Below are 20007 nucleotides of genomic sequence, written 5' to 3'. Positions count from 1 at the left end.
TTGTACAGCCTGTCCTAATCTGGATACTTCTTGCCTGAATAGTTGCACAAAACAGCCTCCTTTGTCTCTACCCCTGTTCTCCTCTTAGTCTGTCACCTGTTCTTCATACCCTCCCACTGGTCATTTCACTCTGCTTTTCAAAACATTTCTGTGACTATGTTAATGATGACATAAATCAAAGCTTTCTCACAAATCCTTTACTTGAGCTAAATTGAAATGCCACTTTTCCTCCTTGAAACCTTTTCTAATGTCAAAGGTCTCCCCTCCATCCATCTCTCACCTACCTCAAATTGTGCTCCCGGTATATTTTGTAGTATTTTTTACTCTTTGCCACATTCTGATGCTTTGTATTGTTGTTAATGACATATTTTATCTCTCTACTAGAATCATAATTACCTTAGAGACTACTCAATCTTATTCATCAAGTGAACATGCTCATTTATCTGTCCATTCATCCCATCCTTAAACTGTTCTACATCCTTGCTCTCATGGAATTATATTCTAGTGGTGCTGACCAATGGTAAATACGTAACCAAGAACATGAATAGCAGAATATCAATTAGGATAAGTGCAAGAAAATAAAACAAAGCAGTGTGGTAAAAACATGATTTATATGCACTAGCCTGTTATTTTGTTATCCTGTTGGCAACCCAACAGGATATGCTATACAACATAGCATTTATAATTTAAGAATGGCTGGTTTAGTTATTTTAGTCTTTGACATTAATACCCTAGCCTTTTGATTTACATATGAGGAACAGATCACTTTTTTGAAATAATTATTGGAAAGACTGAGAATTTGTCTTGGCTTTCAGTAATTACTTTTGACAATATATATATTAACTACTGTAATGAACTTTTATTGTAGTCTTGATTCTTTCATCCTGAAATTTTATTTGATTTTGTTGATCACTCTCACTTTATTTTTCATTTCTTATTTCAAACAATGCCAATTTTAATATGTGTTTCACGGTTGAGGCATACATTAACGTGCTTCTGGTTGTGTGTGTTCTTAGCATTGAGGAACTAAGGATTATAAAGGGGAGAAAACTCCAGAAGTTTCTTAGAGGAAGCATGTTCTTTGAGGGTTTGTTTAATATTGTTTTCTTGCTGTTGTGTAGACCCAGATGGATTTTCATCCTACCCAACAGAAGTCAAGTCTAATTCATTTATGACATTCTGTCTAAATTAACTCCTAATGGATAAACTGTTCTTGCTAAGTTTGGTCTTTTGTTTAACTCGGTGTATGGCATCAGCTTAAAATATAGCTGTTGATTCAGTCTAGCCAAGCACCTGTCAGCAAAAAATAGCTTCTTGCCCTGAAACAGTCGGGAATTCTGGATTAGTGCAGCCAGCTCTGCATTCCACTCAAGTGCACATGTTTGGGATGTCTTCTTGATACGGTCTTTTTTTGTTCTTTACTGGCAGGCTGTGCTGGAGACTATTCGGAACCTGATGAACACTGACTGTGTGGTACCTGCCTGGCTGCATGACATCATTTTAGGTTACGGGGATCCAAGCAGTGCACATTATTCAAAAATGCCCAATCAGATTGCCACCCTGGATTTCAATGACACATTTCTCTCCATTGAGCATTTGAAAACCAGCTTCCCTGGTCATAATGTTAAAGTAACTGTGGATGACCCAGCTCTACAGATACCCCCTTTCAGGTAAAGTCTGAACTGTCCTCCTTCAGACTTTCTGTGGTCAGTCTAGTTGGGCCATTAGGACTGTAGCTAAAGTAAGTTTTGGTCATTGAGTCTGGATCTTGTTTGGGCAATCTGTACCTTCATCATATACTCACTGGGGTGAATTTATTTTATTTGACTGACTAGTTCTAATTATTTGTGTAGTAGTTATTTTGAGACCACAGTCAGAGTAGCTTTGTGTCTTATAAGGGATCAGTAAATGCTTGTCTGAAGAGTACTACATAAATATATTTATAGCATTGCACTGAAGAAATATGTGTGCATATTATGTACTAGAAGCCCGGTGCACAAAATTCGTGCACGAGGGGTAGGGGGGCTGTCCCTCAGCCCAGCCTGCACCCTCTCCAATCTGGGACCCCTCGGGGGATGTCCGACTGCCAGTTTAGGACTGATCCTGCAGGGGCTGATTGGAGGGATCAGGCCTAAACCAGCAGTTGGACATCCCTTTCACAATCCGGGACTGCTGGGTCCTAACCACTCACCTGTCTGATTGATGCCTAACTGCTCCCCTGCGGGCATGTTCGTCCCCAACTGCCCTCCCCTGCTAACCCAATTGCCCCCAATTGCCTTCCCCTGTGGGGCTGAGGGGACTGGAGGACTGAGGCTGGATGAGGCGGGGCTGAGTGGACTGTGCTCCACCATCTTTGTGAGGGCATGGCAGTCAATTAGCATATTCCCTCTTTATTAGATAGGAAAGTCTGGTATACTTCCTAATTAATACACATAGCCATGTGATTTTGAACTTTCTTTTGTTTTTTGTTTTTTAAATTCTTTTATTTTTAACTTTGCTTGCTTTCACAAGTTTTAAATATTTGCAATATAGTTATATTTAATGTAAAAGGAGTTTTGGTTATAAAATTTGAGTAGAAATAGGACAAAGTACCTGAAGCACCGACCACTGTTCCTAGAGTTCCATCACACAGGTAGTGACAAAGCACTTTGTGTACCTTGGGTGATAAGAAAGCGCCTGCTTCCTCAGCTGGAAATTACTACATACAATTTTAGTTGTTAAATATAAATGTAACTAGTGGCCTGGTACACAAAATCCGTGCACTGGGGGGTTGCGGTGGCGGTGGCGCGGTGCGGGCAGGTGTGTCCCTCAGCCAAGCCTGCACCCTCTCAAATCTGGTATCCCTCTCACAATCCGGGACCACTGGCTCCTAACTGCTCACCTGCCGTCCTGCCTGATCGCCCCTAACCACTCTGCCTGCTCACCCCCAACTGCCCCTCCCCCCCCAGCCAGCCTTCTTGCCCCCAACTGCCCCCCACTGCCGGCCTGCTCACCCCCAACTGCCCCCCACTGCCGGCCTGCTCGCCCCCAACTGCCACCCCCCTGCTGCCAGCCTATTCACCCCCAATTGCCCTCCCCTTCTGGCCTGATTGCCCCTAACCGCCTCTGCCATGGCCCGCCATCATGGCTTTGTCCGGAGGAACGTCTGGAAGATCTCCCGGTCTAATTAGCATATTACCCTTTTATTAGTATAAATAACCCTACGTATTAAAAACATGAATCCTTATAACACCTAAATGTAGTCTTCCTCTAAACTTTCCAAATCCTATTAATGGCAAAATCATTCTTCTAGTTACTCTGCCTTGAAATCTTGGCATTATTTTTGAAAATTTTTTACTCCTCTAATTCCTGCTTTTTACTCCTCTAATGCCTTATCTATTCTGCCTTCAGGATACTGTTATGTGTCACTCCTGACCACAGCCTCTCTAGGCCTTAACACTTCAGTCTTTGGTGGCAGTGTCTTTCCTGCCTTTGTCTCCTCACTGTACCTATTACATGCTTTACTGCTAGAGTCATCCCGCTCCCTGAGAAACTGAATTTTCCTGTTGCTTATCAACCTCTTAGCCTCTTTGTTTCTTAGCACATGGGGGTGGGTATTATCTGTCCTTTCAGAATGGGAAGAAAGACTGGAAAAAGTGCACACAGAATTAATGTTTTATTTTAACTTTAGTTTTTTCATTCACTTCCCCAGGTACCTGTGGGGAGTTGCCTCCTAGGGCAGTGGTCGGCAAACTGCGGCTCACGAGCCACATGCGGCTCTTTGGCCCCTTGAGTGTGGCTCTTCCACAAAATAGCGACTTCTGTGCATGGGCCACAAAGTTTCAATCGCACTGTACATGTGTGCCCGCACGTGGTATTTTGTGGAAGAGCCACACTCAAGGGGCCAAAGAGCCGCATGTAGCTCGCTAGCCGCAGTTTGCCAACCACTGTCCTACGGTATCCCTGACCCCGGGCTAAGAACTTCTGCCTTAAAGCCTTGGTATTCCAAAGGTGCCTTAAATTGTGTCCCGCACTCCAGCAAAGCTGCTGGTGCTTCTTTCTTCCCAGAGTGTCTTCCCTTACGCTTACATGTCTGAATTCTTCAAAACTCATCTTAGATGCCAGGAAGCCTTTTCTAATTAAATCAAGGACAGCGTGTGTAGCACTTTACATGTGACTTAAGTATATGTTTCTTTTTTTATTTTCCTTAATTGGATGACTTTTTCTAATCTGAGTACCTTTAACACATTTTAGTGCTTTTAATTCTGCTTTTCTTCAACATTTATGTACAGATATTGAGAGCCTTTAGATCATAAATGTTTCTTACTGATCTGATTATTCTTTACACAATGTATGCACAATGATAAACATTGTTAATTGTAAAACTAAACAGAAGTTTGGTCTTATAGGATAACTTTTCCAGTAAGAAGTGGAAAAGGGAAGAAAAGGAAAGACGTGGATGGGGAAGATGAAGACACTGAAGAGGCCAAGACCTTAATTGTTGAACCTCATGTTATTCCTAATCGGGGTCCTTACCCTTACAACCAACCCAAGCGGTAATTTTACTATCTGGGCAAATTGTAATAATTAATAATAGCTTGCTATTTCAAATGGATTTGTAATATTTTTTATTATTTTCTGATTCTTTAAAAATCCCAGAAAATTCTGTTGCTATACCCTTTCCTTCTAGTCTATCAGTTGGCTGAATAGTTCCGACATTTTTGGCCATTCTGTAGTCATATTTCAGAAAGAAACATTTTCAGGTACTATGAGAAATGAACGTTAGAGGGCTTCCTTAAATTGAACACAGGGTTCTTACTTTATGACTATGTGTTACTTTTAACAGCTGCTCGTTGCGTGTGTGCCAAAACTAATACAGTGACAGGACATTTGGTATTAGATTGTGAACTAGAACTTGGGCACTTCAGATGAGGTTTGGAATGGGCTAAATATATTGAAAAATAACTGTAGTCTTCTCCATCCACAAGTTTCATTCAGTTTTAATTGATCTGTGGAAGGGCAGGGGTGCAGAGAGTCATTCAGAAGAGATTGTTCAGCCACATAAGATGTAAATTCTAGAGACCTGCTGTACCACATTGGGCTCATAGATAACAGTGCTGTACTGCACACTTAAATGTTGTGAAGAGGGCAGATTTCTTATTATGTAGTTTTACCACACATACACAAAGGGCCAGCCTGAGGAGGAGAAGAGACTGGGAGAACAGGAACAGATGCAGAGCAGATGTTTATAACTCTGGTCACTGTTGTCTAAATTTTTACTGAATGTCATTCATCTGTGTTTTCAACCAACTTTTTATCTACTCTAATTTGCAGTAATACAATTCAGTTCACTCATACACAGATAGAGGCCATCCGTGCTGGAATGCAGCCTGGGCTAACTATGGTAAGAGCATTATTGTTACACATGTTTTTACATGGATTCAGACTAGAAGTGAGCATCGGATTTTTATAGTGTGTTCTATTTGAAGCACAAAAGCCAAACTGAATTAAGTGTTTCTAAGTGCTTGTGACATCTTACGCATATGGAGATCTTGCTACTCATTTCAGTGTTCATAAATAAAGTTTTATTAGACCATCGCTATGCCCATTTGTTTATCTGTTGCCTGTGGCCACTTTTGTGTTACATCAGCAGAGGTTAAATGCTTACAGCAGAGATAATCTGGGCCACGAAGCCTAAAATGTTAACTTGCTAGCCCTTAACAGAAAGGTCTGCTAACAACTGATTTAGACATGTGTTTAATTTCCAAGTTTTTGGAGATTTTCTCTTATCCAGTTACTGATTTCCAATCTAAGTCCATTATGGTCAGAGAACATACTTAATGTGATTCCAGTTTTTTGGTTTTTTTATTTTGTTAAGGTTTGTTTTGTAACCCAGGATGTGATCTATCTTGGAGGATATTCCATATGAGCTTGAAAAGAATGTGTATTCTGTGGTTTGGGGGTGGAAGAGTGTCCTATGTATGCCAATCAGATTAATTTGGTTGATAGTATTGTTCAGTACTTCTCAATCCTTGCTTATATTCAGTTGATTACTGAGAGAGGAGAATTGAAGTCTCCTACTGTAATTCTGTTTCTCCTTTTCAGTTCTGTCAGTTTTTGCTTTACAAATTTTACAGCTTTATGATATGTATACACACATTGTTATGTCTTCTTGGTGAAGTAATGTCTCTCTTCATCACTGGTAATTTTCTTTGCTCAAAAGTCTACTTTGATATTAATGTAGCCACTGCAGCTTTCCTTTGAATAGTGTTTATGTGATATATCTTTTCCCATCATTTTACTTCTAAACTACCTATTGTATTGGAAGTGAGTTTCTTGTAGACAGTATATAATTGGGGCATGTTGTTTTATGAATTCTGTCAGTCTCTGTCTTTTAATTGGTGTGTTTAGACCCCAGGTAATGTATTTACTGATGTGTCTGGATTTAGGTCTGCCATTTTATTTATGTTTGTTCCCTTTGTTTTGTGTTGCTGCTTTTCCTTTCCTGCATTCTTAAGAGTTATTTGTGTAGTTTTAGTTCCATGTTTTTATTGATTTATTTTGTTCCTTTGTTATACCTTGTATAATTTTTCTTAATGGCTGCTCTAGAGAATTACAATATACATACTTAACTCTTCACAATCTACTCAATCCTTTATTTAAGAGCGGGCCTGCTAGCAAAGAATTATCATTGGTTTCTTCATGTGAGAATGTCTCTAATTCACCTTAACTCTTTAAAGATATTTTCACTGGATATGAATTCTGCTTTGATAGGTCTTTGCTTTCAGAACTTTAAAAATGTTATTCTACATCCTTCTGACTTCCATTGTTTCTGATAAGAAATACATAGTTATTTGAAACATCCTTTTGCTATGTAATGTATCATTTTTTTCTAGTTGCTTTTAATAATTTGTCTTTAGTTTTCAAATATCAAATTATAGTGTGTCTGGGCATAGATTTCTTTGGGATTATTCTGTTAGGGGTTTGCAGAGCTTGATACTGTGGATTTTTATGTCTTTTGCCAATTTGGGAAATTTTCAGCCATTATTTCTTCAAACACATTTTCTATACTGTATAGTTTTCCACTTTCTCTAGGACTTCAGTGATATAAATGCTAGACCTTTTAATATTACAGATTAATGAGGCACTGGCTATGACTTGTTTTACCCCTTCTTTCCTGTTTGTTGTTTAGATTAGGTGACTTCTATTGATCCGTCTGGAAATTCATAGACTCTGTCCTGTCCGTTAAGCTATTAAACTCATTCAGTGGATTTTTAAACATTTTATCTTTCAGTTTTAGAATTCCATTTAGTAGTTTGCTATTTGTTTATCTCTTTTTTAGGTTGTGGGCCCACCGGGTACAGGAAAAACAGACGTGGCGGTTCAGATCATATCCAATATATACCACAATTTCCCAGAGCAGAGAACTCTGATTGTTACTCATTCCAATCAGGTAAGAGAGAGAGGAAGAGAGGAAGGGTCGGGGCGGGGGGGGTGGGGGGGGTGGGGGGGGGAGGAAGGGAGAGAACACACACATGTACACATAAATGTATAGAGTGGACCTTGGGGGTAAAGAAGGAGCAGGAATTCATGGAAGCACAATGGAGATTTCTGCTTGTGTGATAACCTGATCATAGGTAAACAGAGTACCAGGAAAGACTGTATTGAAGAAAATATAAAAACAACCTTTTATTTCTAATTGAGGGGGTGTCAGACTGTGGAAAAGCTAAGCAGAATATTTAGATACATAGTCAAATATTTGGATTAAATGAAATTAAATTGCTCCCCCCTCATGTTACGTGCTGAGCTAGAGCTTTTACTTTGAAGCATTAGTAGCATTTTTTCTGCTAGTAGAACAAATATTCCTAAAAGACTGAATCTAAACTGTATTACTGGATTGAATTTTAAATCTTTATGAAGTATACATATGAATGTATTACATGGAAGGACTATTTTAGATTGCAGGTTCAATACATAAGGCTTTATAAACAGCTAAAACAAAAAAAAACAAATTCCTTTCTTGTAAATAATGGTTGAAAAATTATTTTTATGTCTACCTCTGTGATGTGATAGCTGTCACTCATAGAAAGGAAGGAAAACAAGTAACATTTGTTCTCATGTAGAATATGAAAGGCAGCTTTCAGAACATTCAGCATGTTATGAAACTTGCATGGTAGTCTTAACCTCCGAAGGTACTTATTTTCTCTGAATACATATTAATAATGGTGACTTGAGTTGACCAGTTCTGCAAAGAGTTGGTCTACAAAGAAGTACGGGGTTTTTAGAATGCTCATGTCATTTATTCTGTTTTTCATCAACTTTTAATTAACAGGTTTTAAAAAACAATACTATTGTGTTCATTCATATCATGTTTTTATATCTTTGAAGTTTATAGTAATGGTGACATAATGTACTAAAATTGTGCCGTGAAGAGGGTTGATTGAGATTTTACCTTGATAAAAAACACACACACACACACGTAGACTTATTTTTCTTCTATTTAATAAAATTTAGTCTCTGATAATTTTTCTATTTGCAAATTCTTAGAGTGAATAAAGAATAATACGTGCATTTAAAAAATATATTTTTGTATTGATTTTAGTGAGAGAGAGAGAGGCGGGGGAGAGATAGAAACATCGATGAGAGAGAAACATCAATATCAATCAGCTGCCTCTTGCACACCCCCTTTTGGGGATTGAGCCTGCAACCCAAGCATGTGCCCAGACTAGGAATCAAACCAGTGACCTCTTGGTGCATGGGTTGGCGCTCAATCACTGAGCCACACTGGCTGGGCAATTCATGTATCTATACCAGTGATGGCAAACCTATGACACGTGTGTCAGAGGTGACACGCGAAACTCATTTTTTTGGTTGACTTTTCTTTGTTAAATGGCATTTAAATATATAAAATAAATATCAAAAATATGTCTTTGTTTTACTATGGTTGCAAATATAAAAAAATTTCTATATGTGACACGGTACCAGAGTTAATTTAGGGTTTTTCAAAATGCTGACACGCAGAGCTCAAAAGGTTTGCCATCACTGACCTATACTAATAAAAGGGTAATATGCTAATTAGACCAGACATCTTCCAGACATCCTTCCGGACGTCCTTCTGGACAAAGCCACGGTGGCGGGGGCTGAAGCAGAGGTGGTTAGGGGCGATCAGGCAGGCAGGCAGAGTGGTTAGGGGTGATCAGGTAGGCAGACCAGCGGTTAGGGGCAATCAGGTAGGCAGACGGCCCCTCGCAGGACTGGCCCTGCCCCCAGCAAGAAGTTAGGGGTGATCAGGCAGGCAGGTAGAGTGGTTAGGGGCGATCAGGTAGGCAGACCAGCAGTTAGGGGTGATCAGGCAGGCAGGCAGAGTGGTTAGGAGCGATCAGGTAGGCAGATAGCCCTTTGCTGGGCTGGCCCCGCCCCCAAGCAAGCAGTTAGGGGCCATCAGTCAGGCAGAGTGGTTAGGGGTGATCAGGCAGGCAGATCAGTGGTTAGGGGTGATCAGGTAGGCAGGCAAGTGGTTAGGGGTGATCAGGCAGACAGGCAGAGAGGTTAGGGGCAATCAGAGAGCCTAGGGCAGGGGTGGGCAAACTTTTTGACTCGAGGGCCACAATGGGTTCTTAAACTGGACCGGAGGGCCGGAACAAAAGCATGGATGGAGTGTTTGTGTGAACTAATATAAATTCAAAGTAAACATCATTACATAAAAGGGTACGGTCTTTTTTTTTTTTTAGTTTTATTCATTTCAAACGGGCCGTAGTTTGCCCACCGCTGGGTTAGGGCGATCAGGCAGGCAGGCAGGTGAGCGGTTAGGAGCCAGTGGTCCCGGATTGCAAAAGGGTGCAGGCCAGGCTGAGGGACCCCTCCACCCCTCCACCCCCGTGCACAAATTTCATGCACCGGGCCTCTAGTTTTTAAATAAATCTTGTCATAACTTGATAATGACTTTCTATGGTGTCCTTTATTAATGATTGATTTGAATAGCACAATTATAGAGAGGATTATTTTACAAAAATAGTCAAAGACTTGTTTCCTAAGGGCCATTTTTGATCCTTAGATCATCAAATCATCCTTATTGATGTCTATCAAATTGTTGATTTTTTCACAACTATTCTGTTTGCCAGATCTCTATGTGCATATATAACTCAAGAAATTCTCTAACATCACTCTAATTCACAATGAAATCTTGCAAGTTTTTCTGAGATTTCAGTGGGAGTATTTTTGCCATCTAAATCTATGTTGTTCCTGAGTTTAGATAGCGAAGGTTTGAATAGTGAGTAATGTGATGTGGTCTGATCAGTTGGGCCTCCAACTTTTGGCTGAAAAATATTAAGATTTTGGATAGTTGGGAATTTTTCTAAAAATTATGTTTATCTCTTTAATTTTTGAACTCTAATTGGTAGAATTTTGATAGCAACGGATATTTATATTATATAACCTGGATATTGATGAGATTGGATGCTCATTTGATGGGCAGGCAGGGTTATACTGATGGTAAATTAGGAGAGATATTTGAGTGAGGGCTAATTTTTAAATGATGTTTTTATTAGTGTATCTTCCCACACTGTGAACCTTCCCCATTCTGAAAAACCTTGTAACTGCATATGTGTAGATAATAAATACCAGGATTTGAGGGGACCCTAAATAAGAACATTTAGTAGGTAGAAAGGAGTGGCTTCTGGGTGGCTTTCATCAGAAGAGTTGGCTATAAATGAGTGCTCATTGTGCATAGAGATCTTTAGACTTTCAGCCCAAGATTTGAATGATGCACTTTACTTTTCACACTGTGGTCCTCTCGGTACGTTCTACCTACACACTCAATTACTGAGAGTCCTTCTCCAACCAAAAAGACTTCCCAGTTCTCTGCAATCCATGGAAATTTTGTTGAGTGAAATAAAACCTGGTGTGGTTATTCATCATTTTAGTAATTGTTATTACTTGGGAGAAATAGAAACTGAGCCCAAACCTTTTTCTTTTCATAAATTAGAAGCAGAGATTTAGTGATTAGATGATTTTTATGGTTTCCAGTTATTTATTTGGCCTAGTATACTTAGGCAGAAATATCAGAATTCAATAATTGTAAATGGACAAATATAAGATGTTTCCTTTTTTGTTTTGATTCATATCTGACTGAGCAATGCTTCTTCTCTTCTGTCCTTCTAAATATTGGTTGTTACTTTTAAGGGAGTGCTGATTCTTTAAAACTCACCATCATCCTTCTGGTTTTATTCTCTAGGCCCTGAACCAGTTGTTTGAGAAAATCATGGCTTTAGACATTGACGAGCGCCACCTCCTGCGTCTTGGTCATGGAGAAGAAGAGCTGGAGACAGAGAAAGATTTCAGCAGGTGAGCCAATGGGGATGAGTTTTGAAATGGTATACAAAGAATCTTTAACATTCTCCTTTGTGTATGTCTAAGGCATCAGTTAGGAAGTTGATTCATTTAATGAAATGCAATTGAAGATTAATGGCATTGTAAGCTTTGGAGTTGTAAATATTATTACAGGCTCTTAATGCCAGTTTAGCTAGGCTTTATGTTTAATATTGCATATTGTAGAGTGACTAAAATTTTATCACTCAAACTTCTTCTGCTGTTAGTATTTTGGGGGGTTTTTCTTCAAAGTTGCTTTATAATACCTCATTTGTATTCAAATCCATCTTTAAAGCATAGTTTTAGACAGAAGGCATAATTAACAGCTGCACATATTTAATACAGTCTTTGAGTATGAACATGACCTTAGACTATGGTCATAGACATCAAAAAAGCTAAAAGAGTGTTAAATTATTATGTTGCATCTACTTTGAGTTCTTGCTTTACAGAGCTTACCAAACATTTATTAGCTTCTAAAAAGTCAGAGGGGGAGGGGGGAAATAAATCAGAGAGCAAAGAACAACACACATTAAGTTATTTGGAGTTTTAATTATTAATTTTGGATCAGCCAATGATATTTCTCTGAATTCTTCCCATGAGTATTTCCTCATATTAAACCTAACTTACTAGAGGGCTAGAGTCTAAAATCAAATACCCCCAAACTCAGCGAACATACAGATACTGATGGAATGCTAAATATTATACTTATAATTGTATTGCAGTGGAATTTATAGTTTTTAAAGAATGTTATAACAGAGCAGAAGTAGGATTTTAAAAATGGTTTTAGGTACTACTTACTGAGTTTCTAGACAGAAAAATACCTTTGCTTTCTGATACACAAACCAAGCCCCAAGTCTCGTTAAGTGTGTGCTTGATCAATTGGGCATATTCTTTCATTTCTATCCCTTTGTTGTAACTAAAAAGAAAAATAGTAAATATTGTTTCATAATAAAAGTGATATCATTTTTCATAAAGAAAAATGTTAAATCTAATGAGACAGTACAGATGGAGTGATCGTCCATAATTTTACTAATCCAAAACAAGTGTTCGATAGTCCTTTTTTCAATAATCAGCTATAATCTTACTATTAATAATAATTTTACAATTGCCTTTTTAAATTAATAGTTTTAAATAATAGTTTTAGATTTACAGAGTAATTAAACAAATATCACATAGGATTCTATTATATATTGCTTTTTAAATTTAACATTATAGTACAAGACTTGGCATTTTGTTACAAACTCTATATAAGCATTCTTATTTTTTTCTCATTACCAACGTGTGCATCGTAGGAAACATTTTAAACTATAGATAAGCACATAGAAAAATAAATTACCTGCTATTGATGTTTATATCCTTATAAGTTGGAAAATTCTTAAAAATATAGACCGTGTCTTATCCCTTTTGTATTCTTGATCATCGCTTGCTGCCTCAGAGGTAAACTGAACTCTGGAGCAGCCAGGAACATGATTTCTTCCTTTGTCAAATCTTTAAACATGAGAACTTCAGTGTTTAAAAGCTGTTTTGATCTTTATTAGTAAAAGGTCATAGGGGGCATTTTGTTATAGTGGAAAGAGTATGTATATAGCCTTTGGAATGCAATTCTGGTGCCGCTACTTTTTTTTCTTAACTAAAATTTGAAGTTCTTAACTTCAAATTTTATATATACTGTCCAAATTTTAGGTTTCTTACTCATTCAGCAAATGCTTGTGAACCTACTAGGTTCAGGTGCCAAACCACATGCTGGGATGACAGAAAGAAAAATGCATTACATTTCAAAGCCTTTAGAACAAAGCTATATTTGTGATGGTATAAAACAGTGCTATTCAAAGCAGTCAGTGGGTAAACTGTATGTTCTTGGTCTGATGAGATGAACTGGCACCAGAATGCACTGTACTGTTTGCTTCTTTGTGAAGAACTTGTTATGGGAAAAAAAAATTGATAGCTGAACTTAAATGGTGTATTTAGTGATGTCTGATTTTTCTTCCTCACAGACTACTAACACATTTGTAGGTATGCTCTGGTCCATAGGGTGCACTTTAAGTAACTTTGGTGTAAAATGATCTAAGAATTACTACTTATAGTAAAATATAAACTATGTTTTCTGTTTTGTTGTGTTATTTAACTTGGCCATTTATAGCTTCTGATATGATTTTTCTTGAATATTTTGCTGACAGTTTCCTTTTAAATCTCTTCATTACATAATTTTGCCTTTTTGCTTAATTGTAATTTCTAGGTATGGAAGAGTTAATTATGTCCTGGCTCGAAGAATAGAACTTTTAGAAGAAGTCAAACGATTGCAAAAAAGCCTAGGGGTTCCAGGGGATGCTTCATATACTTGTGAAACTGCAGGCTATTTCTTCTTATATCAGGTAGGAAGTTAAGAGTTTTTAAATCATACTTCACTTGTATGGTCTTCAGATGGAAACTGAAATGGGTTTTTGAGATCTTTTTTGAAAGATTTTTTTTTTCAGGGAGTATTTTGAAATACATGCTATTGCCATAGCAATATTGTGAATGTTAAATGTTTGTTTTCTCTATAATCTTCAATTTTCTTTGCAAACTTTGTTTGATGATGCTTTCAATGAAAGGCCAATGTTGGTACTTTAAAATTTTTTCTTTCTTCCTTTTTGCTATTGAAAAAGTTTCTAGTTATTCTCTTTTTTTTTTTTTCCATTAGTATAAATAACTAAATATCCCAGCTACCTAATGGTAACAAAGTGCAGTTTTGTAACTTACTTTTACTATGACTATTAATCAAGTAATAAAGAAAAACAATCTCCTTTTAAATTTTCAGAAATAAGTTATGTTTTAGAATTAATTTTATTAAATACACAAGAGTTTAAGTTAAAAATTCTTTTGACTTCAATTTAGATGTGTGTTCTTTTGCTTTTGTGAGGTTAGTTCTTTGGGAAGGGGGAAAAACTTCAGGGTCTTCTCATGAGACTTTACCTCAAACATTTCAGATTCTTTGTTTAAACATTCTTTGTTTCTCATTGGGAAGCCAATGAGAAACAAAGGCAAATAAAATGAATACAAATGAACTTCAATAGCCAGTTGGTTTCCCAGTAATTTTAAATGGAATAAAGCGTAATCAAATAATGAAGACTTTGTGTAACTGTGTTCTCTTTATACTAATGCTATTTGTATATTTTAGGTATAAATTGTAACAATGAAATTTTAAGATGTATATGAAAGAATGGGTTTGTGCTCATTATAAGTGGATACACAAACCACGTGAGCCCATTTAAAATGAACATATTTCATGTTTTCTTATGAAACAGGAGAGATATGCATCCTCCTGCAAAGTAGTCTGCATTAGACTCAGACTGTTTGGAAGTTTGAAGAATGGAGTACAGATCATGCTTAAATGCATATTTGGCACAAAATAAAAATCACTAGGCTATCAGTCAAAACTACGTGTTTTTTAATTTAATTTTTAAAAAATTTTCAACATGTAAGAATCACATGAGGAAAGTTGTTTGAGAGGAAATTCTCAAGCTCTGTCTCCAGAGAGTCTCTTTCAATATAGGGTGGCATCTAGGGATGTACATTGTTATTTAGCTTCTCAGATATTCTGCCTAAGGACCACACTTTGAGAAAAACTGGGAGTGTAATGGGAAAAGACCTGGGAGAAGCACAGAGATTGAGATGAATTAAGTAGGAACTTTGAGGTAGAGGCATAGTTAACATTATGCCAGGGTACAATTGACCTCTTATCACAAAAGTCATAGAATGAGCTTTCAAATGTGTGCTCAGCTTAACCAGAGTTCTTTATAAATGTACTAAAGAGAATTGGAAAAATTATAAAGGTCTGGGAGAAGGATTAAGTGCCAAATTGATTTAAAAACTGCTAAAGCTGAACTTAACGTGTGGAGAGAAACTGAGATTAAAAAACATAAGGAATTTCATTAAGCCTTTTGCATAAATGGAGAATCTGAAATGTTTCAGGTAAAGTCTCATGAGATGACCCTGAAGTTTTTCCCCCTTTGTACATTTTTTATTAAAGAACCTTTTATTCTATAATCTTAAAGATAAGTTACTTTGGTAAAAGAAGGGCAGTCTAGTCCATCAGTGACTTTAGTAAGAAATAGTTATTTTGGGTTAAAGATTGCTTTTCTTACCCTTTACCTACCAGACCTTATTTTTACAAAATTTCTCTTTTATCATTTAAAACATAATTAGCTGGCAAATTTAACCTCAAGTCCTTTTTTTTTAATAGGTAATGTCTCGCTGGGAAGAATATATCAGCAAAGTGAAAAATAAAGGTAACACATCGCCAGATGTCACGGAAGTCTCCACTTTCTTCCCTTTTCATGAATACTTTGCAAATGCTCCTCAACCCATTTTTAAAGGTCGGTCTTATGAAGAAGACATGGAAATTGCTGAAGGATGTTTCAGGCATATTAAGAAAATCTTTACTCAGCTTGAGGTAAGGATTCTCAGGTTTTTCTAACTTTCCTTTAAAGGTTTTAAGTTTAGATGTTGGTTTTGTTTTGTTTTTTATGTGAAGTAAATGAAATATTCAAATCTCACAAACCAGATTATTACTTTTAAGTGTGCTTATTGCAGATATTTATAGTTCTAGTTCAAGAAATAAGTAAAATTTAGTATGAATTGAATGCCCATTATTCTGGCTTTTCTGGTGTCAAAGTCTTAATATTTGAGAAAGGGATGCTTGCATCAGGAGATTGAACAGTGGTTCTTTTTTTTTTTTTTTTAATGATTTTCTTTTTTTTCTTTTTTTTTAAAATATATTTTATTGATTTTTTACAAAGAGGAAGGGAGAGAGAGATAGAGAGCTAGAAACATCGATGAGAGAGAAACATCGACCAGCCGCCCCCTGCACATCTCCCACTGGGGATGTGCCCGCAACCCAGGTACATGCCCTTGACCGGAATCGAACCTGGGACCCTTCAGTCCGCAGGCCGACGCTCCATCCACTGAGCCAAACCGGTTTCGGCGAACAGTGGTTCTTTGAGTTGGAATCTGAGACTGCCACGTGGGCATTCTTAGTTCTTCATGCCTCTTCTTCAGTAGGCAAGTGGTTGCTGGTTAGCCAGGGTGGTTGATCCTGACTAGTAAGGTGAAATAAGAATCACCACTATACAAAGAATATGTTTGAAGAAGAATGTGTTTGGAACCCAGGGACCCCTTCATTGCTTTTCTGCTCTTCTGTCACCTGTGTACTCAGTCCACTGCATTAAATTCACCTTTGTTATGAATACTTGAAATAGTTTCATTTTCCTGGAGGGACCTTGAGTAATATAAATATAGTGATAATTTATCTTTTATTCAGTATTCTTGGGGTTTTTTGTTTTAATCTCCACCCGAGGGTATGCTTAAAGAGAGGAAGGGGAAGAGAGAGAAAGAAAAGCAACATTGATGTGAGAAAAACCTCTATTGGTTGCCTCCTGTAAGCGCCCAACCAGGGATCGAACCTGCACCCCTTTGGTGTATATGACAATGCTTCAACCAACTGAGCCACCCAGCGAGGACTAGTATTCTTGTTGATAATGCAAATGTTTTACCTTTTACAAAAACAGTCCAAATTGTAGCTTGACTATCAGCTATTATTTGAATTTAATTAGTACCTAATTAATAATGAAGAGAATTATGATTCTTTAGGTCTGGTTTATGATATCTTTAAGTTCTTAGGAATTAAGTCTGATTAACTGGATTGTATGGATGTTTGCATAAGCTGTGTTTATTTTCCTAAAATAGTTTCTCACTGTCCCTCCTCCCCCCACTTCTGTAGGAATTCAGGGCCTCTGAACTGCTTCGAAGTGGACTGGACAGATCTAAATACCTTTTGGTGAAAGAAGCCAAAATCATTGCCATGACCTGTACTCATGCTGCCTTAAAACGACATGATTTAGTCAAGTTAGGTTTCAAGGTAAAGACTTGTATTTTAGTTTGTTAATTCATCATTTGTTTAGCTGTTAGTTTGTTTTGTTTTTAATGTAGGCCATTTCCCTTGGAGATTGGCCTACCTCTTTTAGAAGTTTGCATTTATAATAACTTAAAAATGTCTCATTAGTGAACTCTAAATATAATTTTTCTAAATTAGTAATATATCCATTAAATAATATTATAACCATATGATTGTCTAACCAAATTTTAATACCTACTAAGGTAGATTAATATATTTTCACTATGTGAAAAATTTCTGAACAGAACTGAAAGCTATAAAGATAATATTTGGTGATGTTTTTCACCTATGAAATAAACATCTATATGCTCACATTGTTCATGCTTTAAGCACACATTCAGTCCCAGTTATTTGTTCATTCAGTAAAGAAAAAGCCTTCCATGTGAGGACATGGAATATTTAAACTGTAAGGATGAGATATTAAATTACTTAATCACATGATAAAGACCAGAGAGCTAAAGCACATGGTATAGCCTGTGGCTCAGTTGAAATGGAATGTAATAATTGAGCAAACAAATTTGAATTTGCAGACTGTGACTTTGCTAGTGATACTGATGTAGACTCTATTTCAATGCACATCATTTAACTTCCCTGAAACTGATTTATCTGTGCTTGTTTAAAATAGGGTTCCTTACTAGTTTGAATTCAGAATTTGCAAAGCATTTGTTGTTGATGAAAGTAACTGACAAATTTTTTAGTGTTATTCGTTCACTGAAAGATAGGTGTTAAGTAAATTGAAGGTGATAGAATTGTTGTTATCTCGGATAAAAGGTTTCTCAGCTGCAAGTAGGACAAATAGTGTATTAAAAGGTAGTGTGAAGTTACCCTTTTGAAAATTATTAGTGAGACTTTTTCACCTAAGTATTTTATTCTTGGGGCTGACATAAAATATACTTTGAGTTTTATATTAAATCATATCAGTTCAATAACAGGGGGAGATGATGCAGTTGTAATTAGGATGTTATGCTTGCATGCCATTTTCCACATGCATATTCTAAAACACATTACTTGTAGCTTATCACATTTTCATTATTCATTTCTATACTTACATTGTGCTACACACCTAAAGATTGTTAGCATGAGTGCTGATAGTATCTCTTGGCTTTTTTTATGTTTTTAATTTTAACGTTTTATTTTTATCCAATTTATACATGTCTATCTGGTTTAAGAGCTTAAAAACCTTGTAGATCTGCTTAAAATTTTAAAAAAGCAGTCCCCTATTTCTTGATTATCCCCAGTTATCCAGTTTTTCAACTCTTTTAGCTTTTCCTTTGTTGTTTTAATCTATATCAATAAAGAATGTTTAATTTCCATGTTAGGCCTTATCTTTTGACTCTGTGCTGTCCCCAAGGAGACATGTGTGCACATTCCCAGTATAGTTATGTCATAATTTTGCTTTGTGATTAAAAATCTCCTTTTTAAAAAGCAGAATCTATAGATAAGTTTTTATAAGTTAAATTGCAGTACATTTTTAGATTTTTTCAGAAAGCAAGCTCCTTAAGCTTTCTTTGAGCCTCTCCCATTCTTTTTTGCATAGTGTGAAAGTCCATGCAGGGACTTCTGTGAAAATGTGGCTTTTTGAACATCTCCCTTCTTCTAAGCTCCCACCCAGATTACCTAATTAATCATTGTAATAGGGAAGTTCAGTATCAGATAGATGTAGAGAAGATATCCAGCCACATGCCTAAACCTTTTTCAACAAGAAACAGTGCAGAATTGAACTTGAACTTCCATCCTGTCCAATGGAGATCCAGCTCAGCTACCAATCTTGAACAAATATAGATGCAAACATATTTTGATAAGCACTAGTGGGGTCCCTCAGCCTGGCTTGCAGAGATCAGTGGACCTCCGCACCACCGCAGCCCAGCCTTACCCGCCAGCTCGTCAGGCTCCAGCCAGTTTTTCACAATGATCCTGCACAACACGAAGTAGTGCACAAAGTGGCAGGTGGCTGGGGAGAAGCCCAGCCCCGGCTGGCCCCTGCACCGCTCCTGCTCATCCCGGCCCCACTGCACCTGCTGCCTCCATTCGCCGCTCAGGCACACAGGTGGAGTGTCTGCGGGAGAGGCTCCAGCAGCCATAGCTGTACTCGCCAACTGTGCCCGTCTGTCAGCTGAGCAGCACTCCCTCTGTGGGAGCGCACTAACCACCAGGGGGCAGCCCCCGCATTGAATGTCTGCCCCCTGGTGGTCAGTGCGCGTCATAACTACTGGCCAGTTGTCCAGTCATCCAGACGCTTAGGCTTTTATATATATAAACTAGTGGCCCTGTGCATGAAATTCGTGCACGGGGGGCGGTGTTCATCAGCCCGGCCTGCACCCTCTCCAATCTGGGACCCCTGGAAGGATGTCCTACTGCCGGTTCACAGGGATCGGGCCTAAACTGGCAGTTGGACATCCCTCTCGCAATCTGGGACTGCTGGCTCCTAATCGCTCACCTGCCTGCTTGCCTGATTGCCCCTAACCACTCTGCCTGCCGGCCTGCTTGCCCCCAACTGCCACCCTCCTCCGGCCTGCTTGCCCCCAAGTGCCCCCCCCCCCCCTCAGGCGGAACCCCCCAAACTGCCACCCGTGGCAGTGTTGCCCCCCCCAAATGGGCCCCCTGCCAGCTTTCCCACCCCCACCTTTCCTCCCTATTGGCCTGGTCCTCCCGAATTTGCCCCGCTCGCCGCCGGTATAACCCGCAAAGGCCTCCCCCCCGCAGGGGTGATACCCCGAAATTTGCTTCCA

At 38.1% G+C, this 20007-nt stretch overlaps 1 protein-coding gene across 7 annotated transcripts in view; it reads left to right on the top strand.

Moving 5' to 3' along the window:
* AQR (aquarius intron-binding spliceosomal factor) overlaps window positions 1–20007 on the top strand; it is an 87577-nt gene that overhangs the window by 48493 nt on the left and 19077 nt on the right. For 6 of the 7 annotated variants that reach the window (XR_002828932.1, XM_023752894.1, XM_023752895.1 and 3 more), the window contains 8 exons: window positions 1429–1670; window positions 4389–4535; window positions 5314–5383; window positions 7322–7432; window positions 11213–11322; window positions 13583–13718; window positions 15569–15778; window positions 17105–17242. Coding sequence is in view for 6 of the 7 variants with exons in the window: in XM_023752894.1 (XP_023608662.1) it covers window positions 1429–1670; window positions 4389–4535; window positions 5314–5383; window positions 7322–7432; window positions 11213–11322; window positions 13583–13718; window positions 15569–15778; window positions 17105–17242 (1164 nt within the window). In the remaining variant the exon portion in view is untranslated. The remainder of the gene's footprint in view (window positions 1–1428; window positions 1671–4388; window positions 4536–5313; window positions 5384–7321; window positions 7433–11212; window positions 11323–13582; window positions 13719–15568; window positions 15779–17104; window positions 17243–20007) is intronic. The other variant, XM_023752898.1, reaches the window with a different exon arrangement.

The sequence above is a fragment of the Myotis lucifugus genome, unplaced genomic scaffold, assembly GCF_000147115.1.
Source record: "Myotis lucifugus unplaced genomic scaffold, Myoluc2.0 scaffold_38, whole genome shotgun sequence".
NCBI classification, from domain to species: domain Eukaryota; kingdom Metazoa; phylum Chordata; class Mammalia; order Chiroptera; family Vespertilionidae; genus Myotis; species Myotis lucifugus.
The sequence above is the reverse complement of the archived record's forward strand: the minus strand, read 5'-3'. Positions and strand labels throughout refer to the sequence as shown.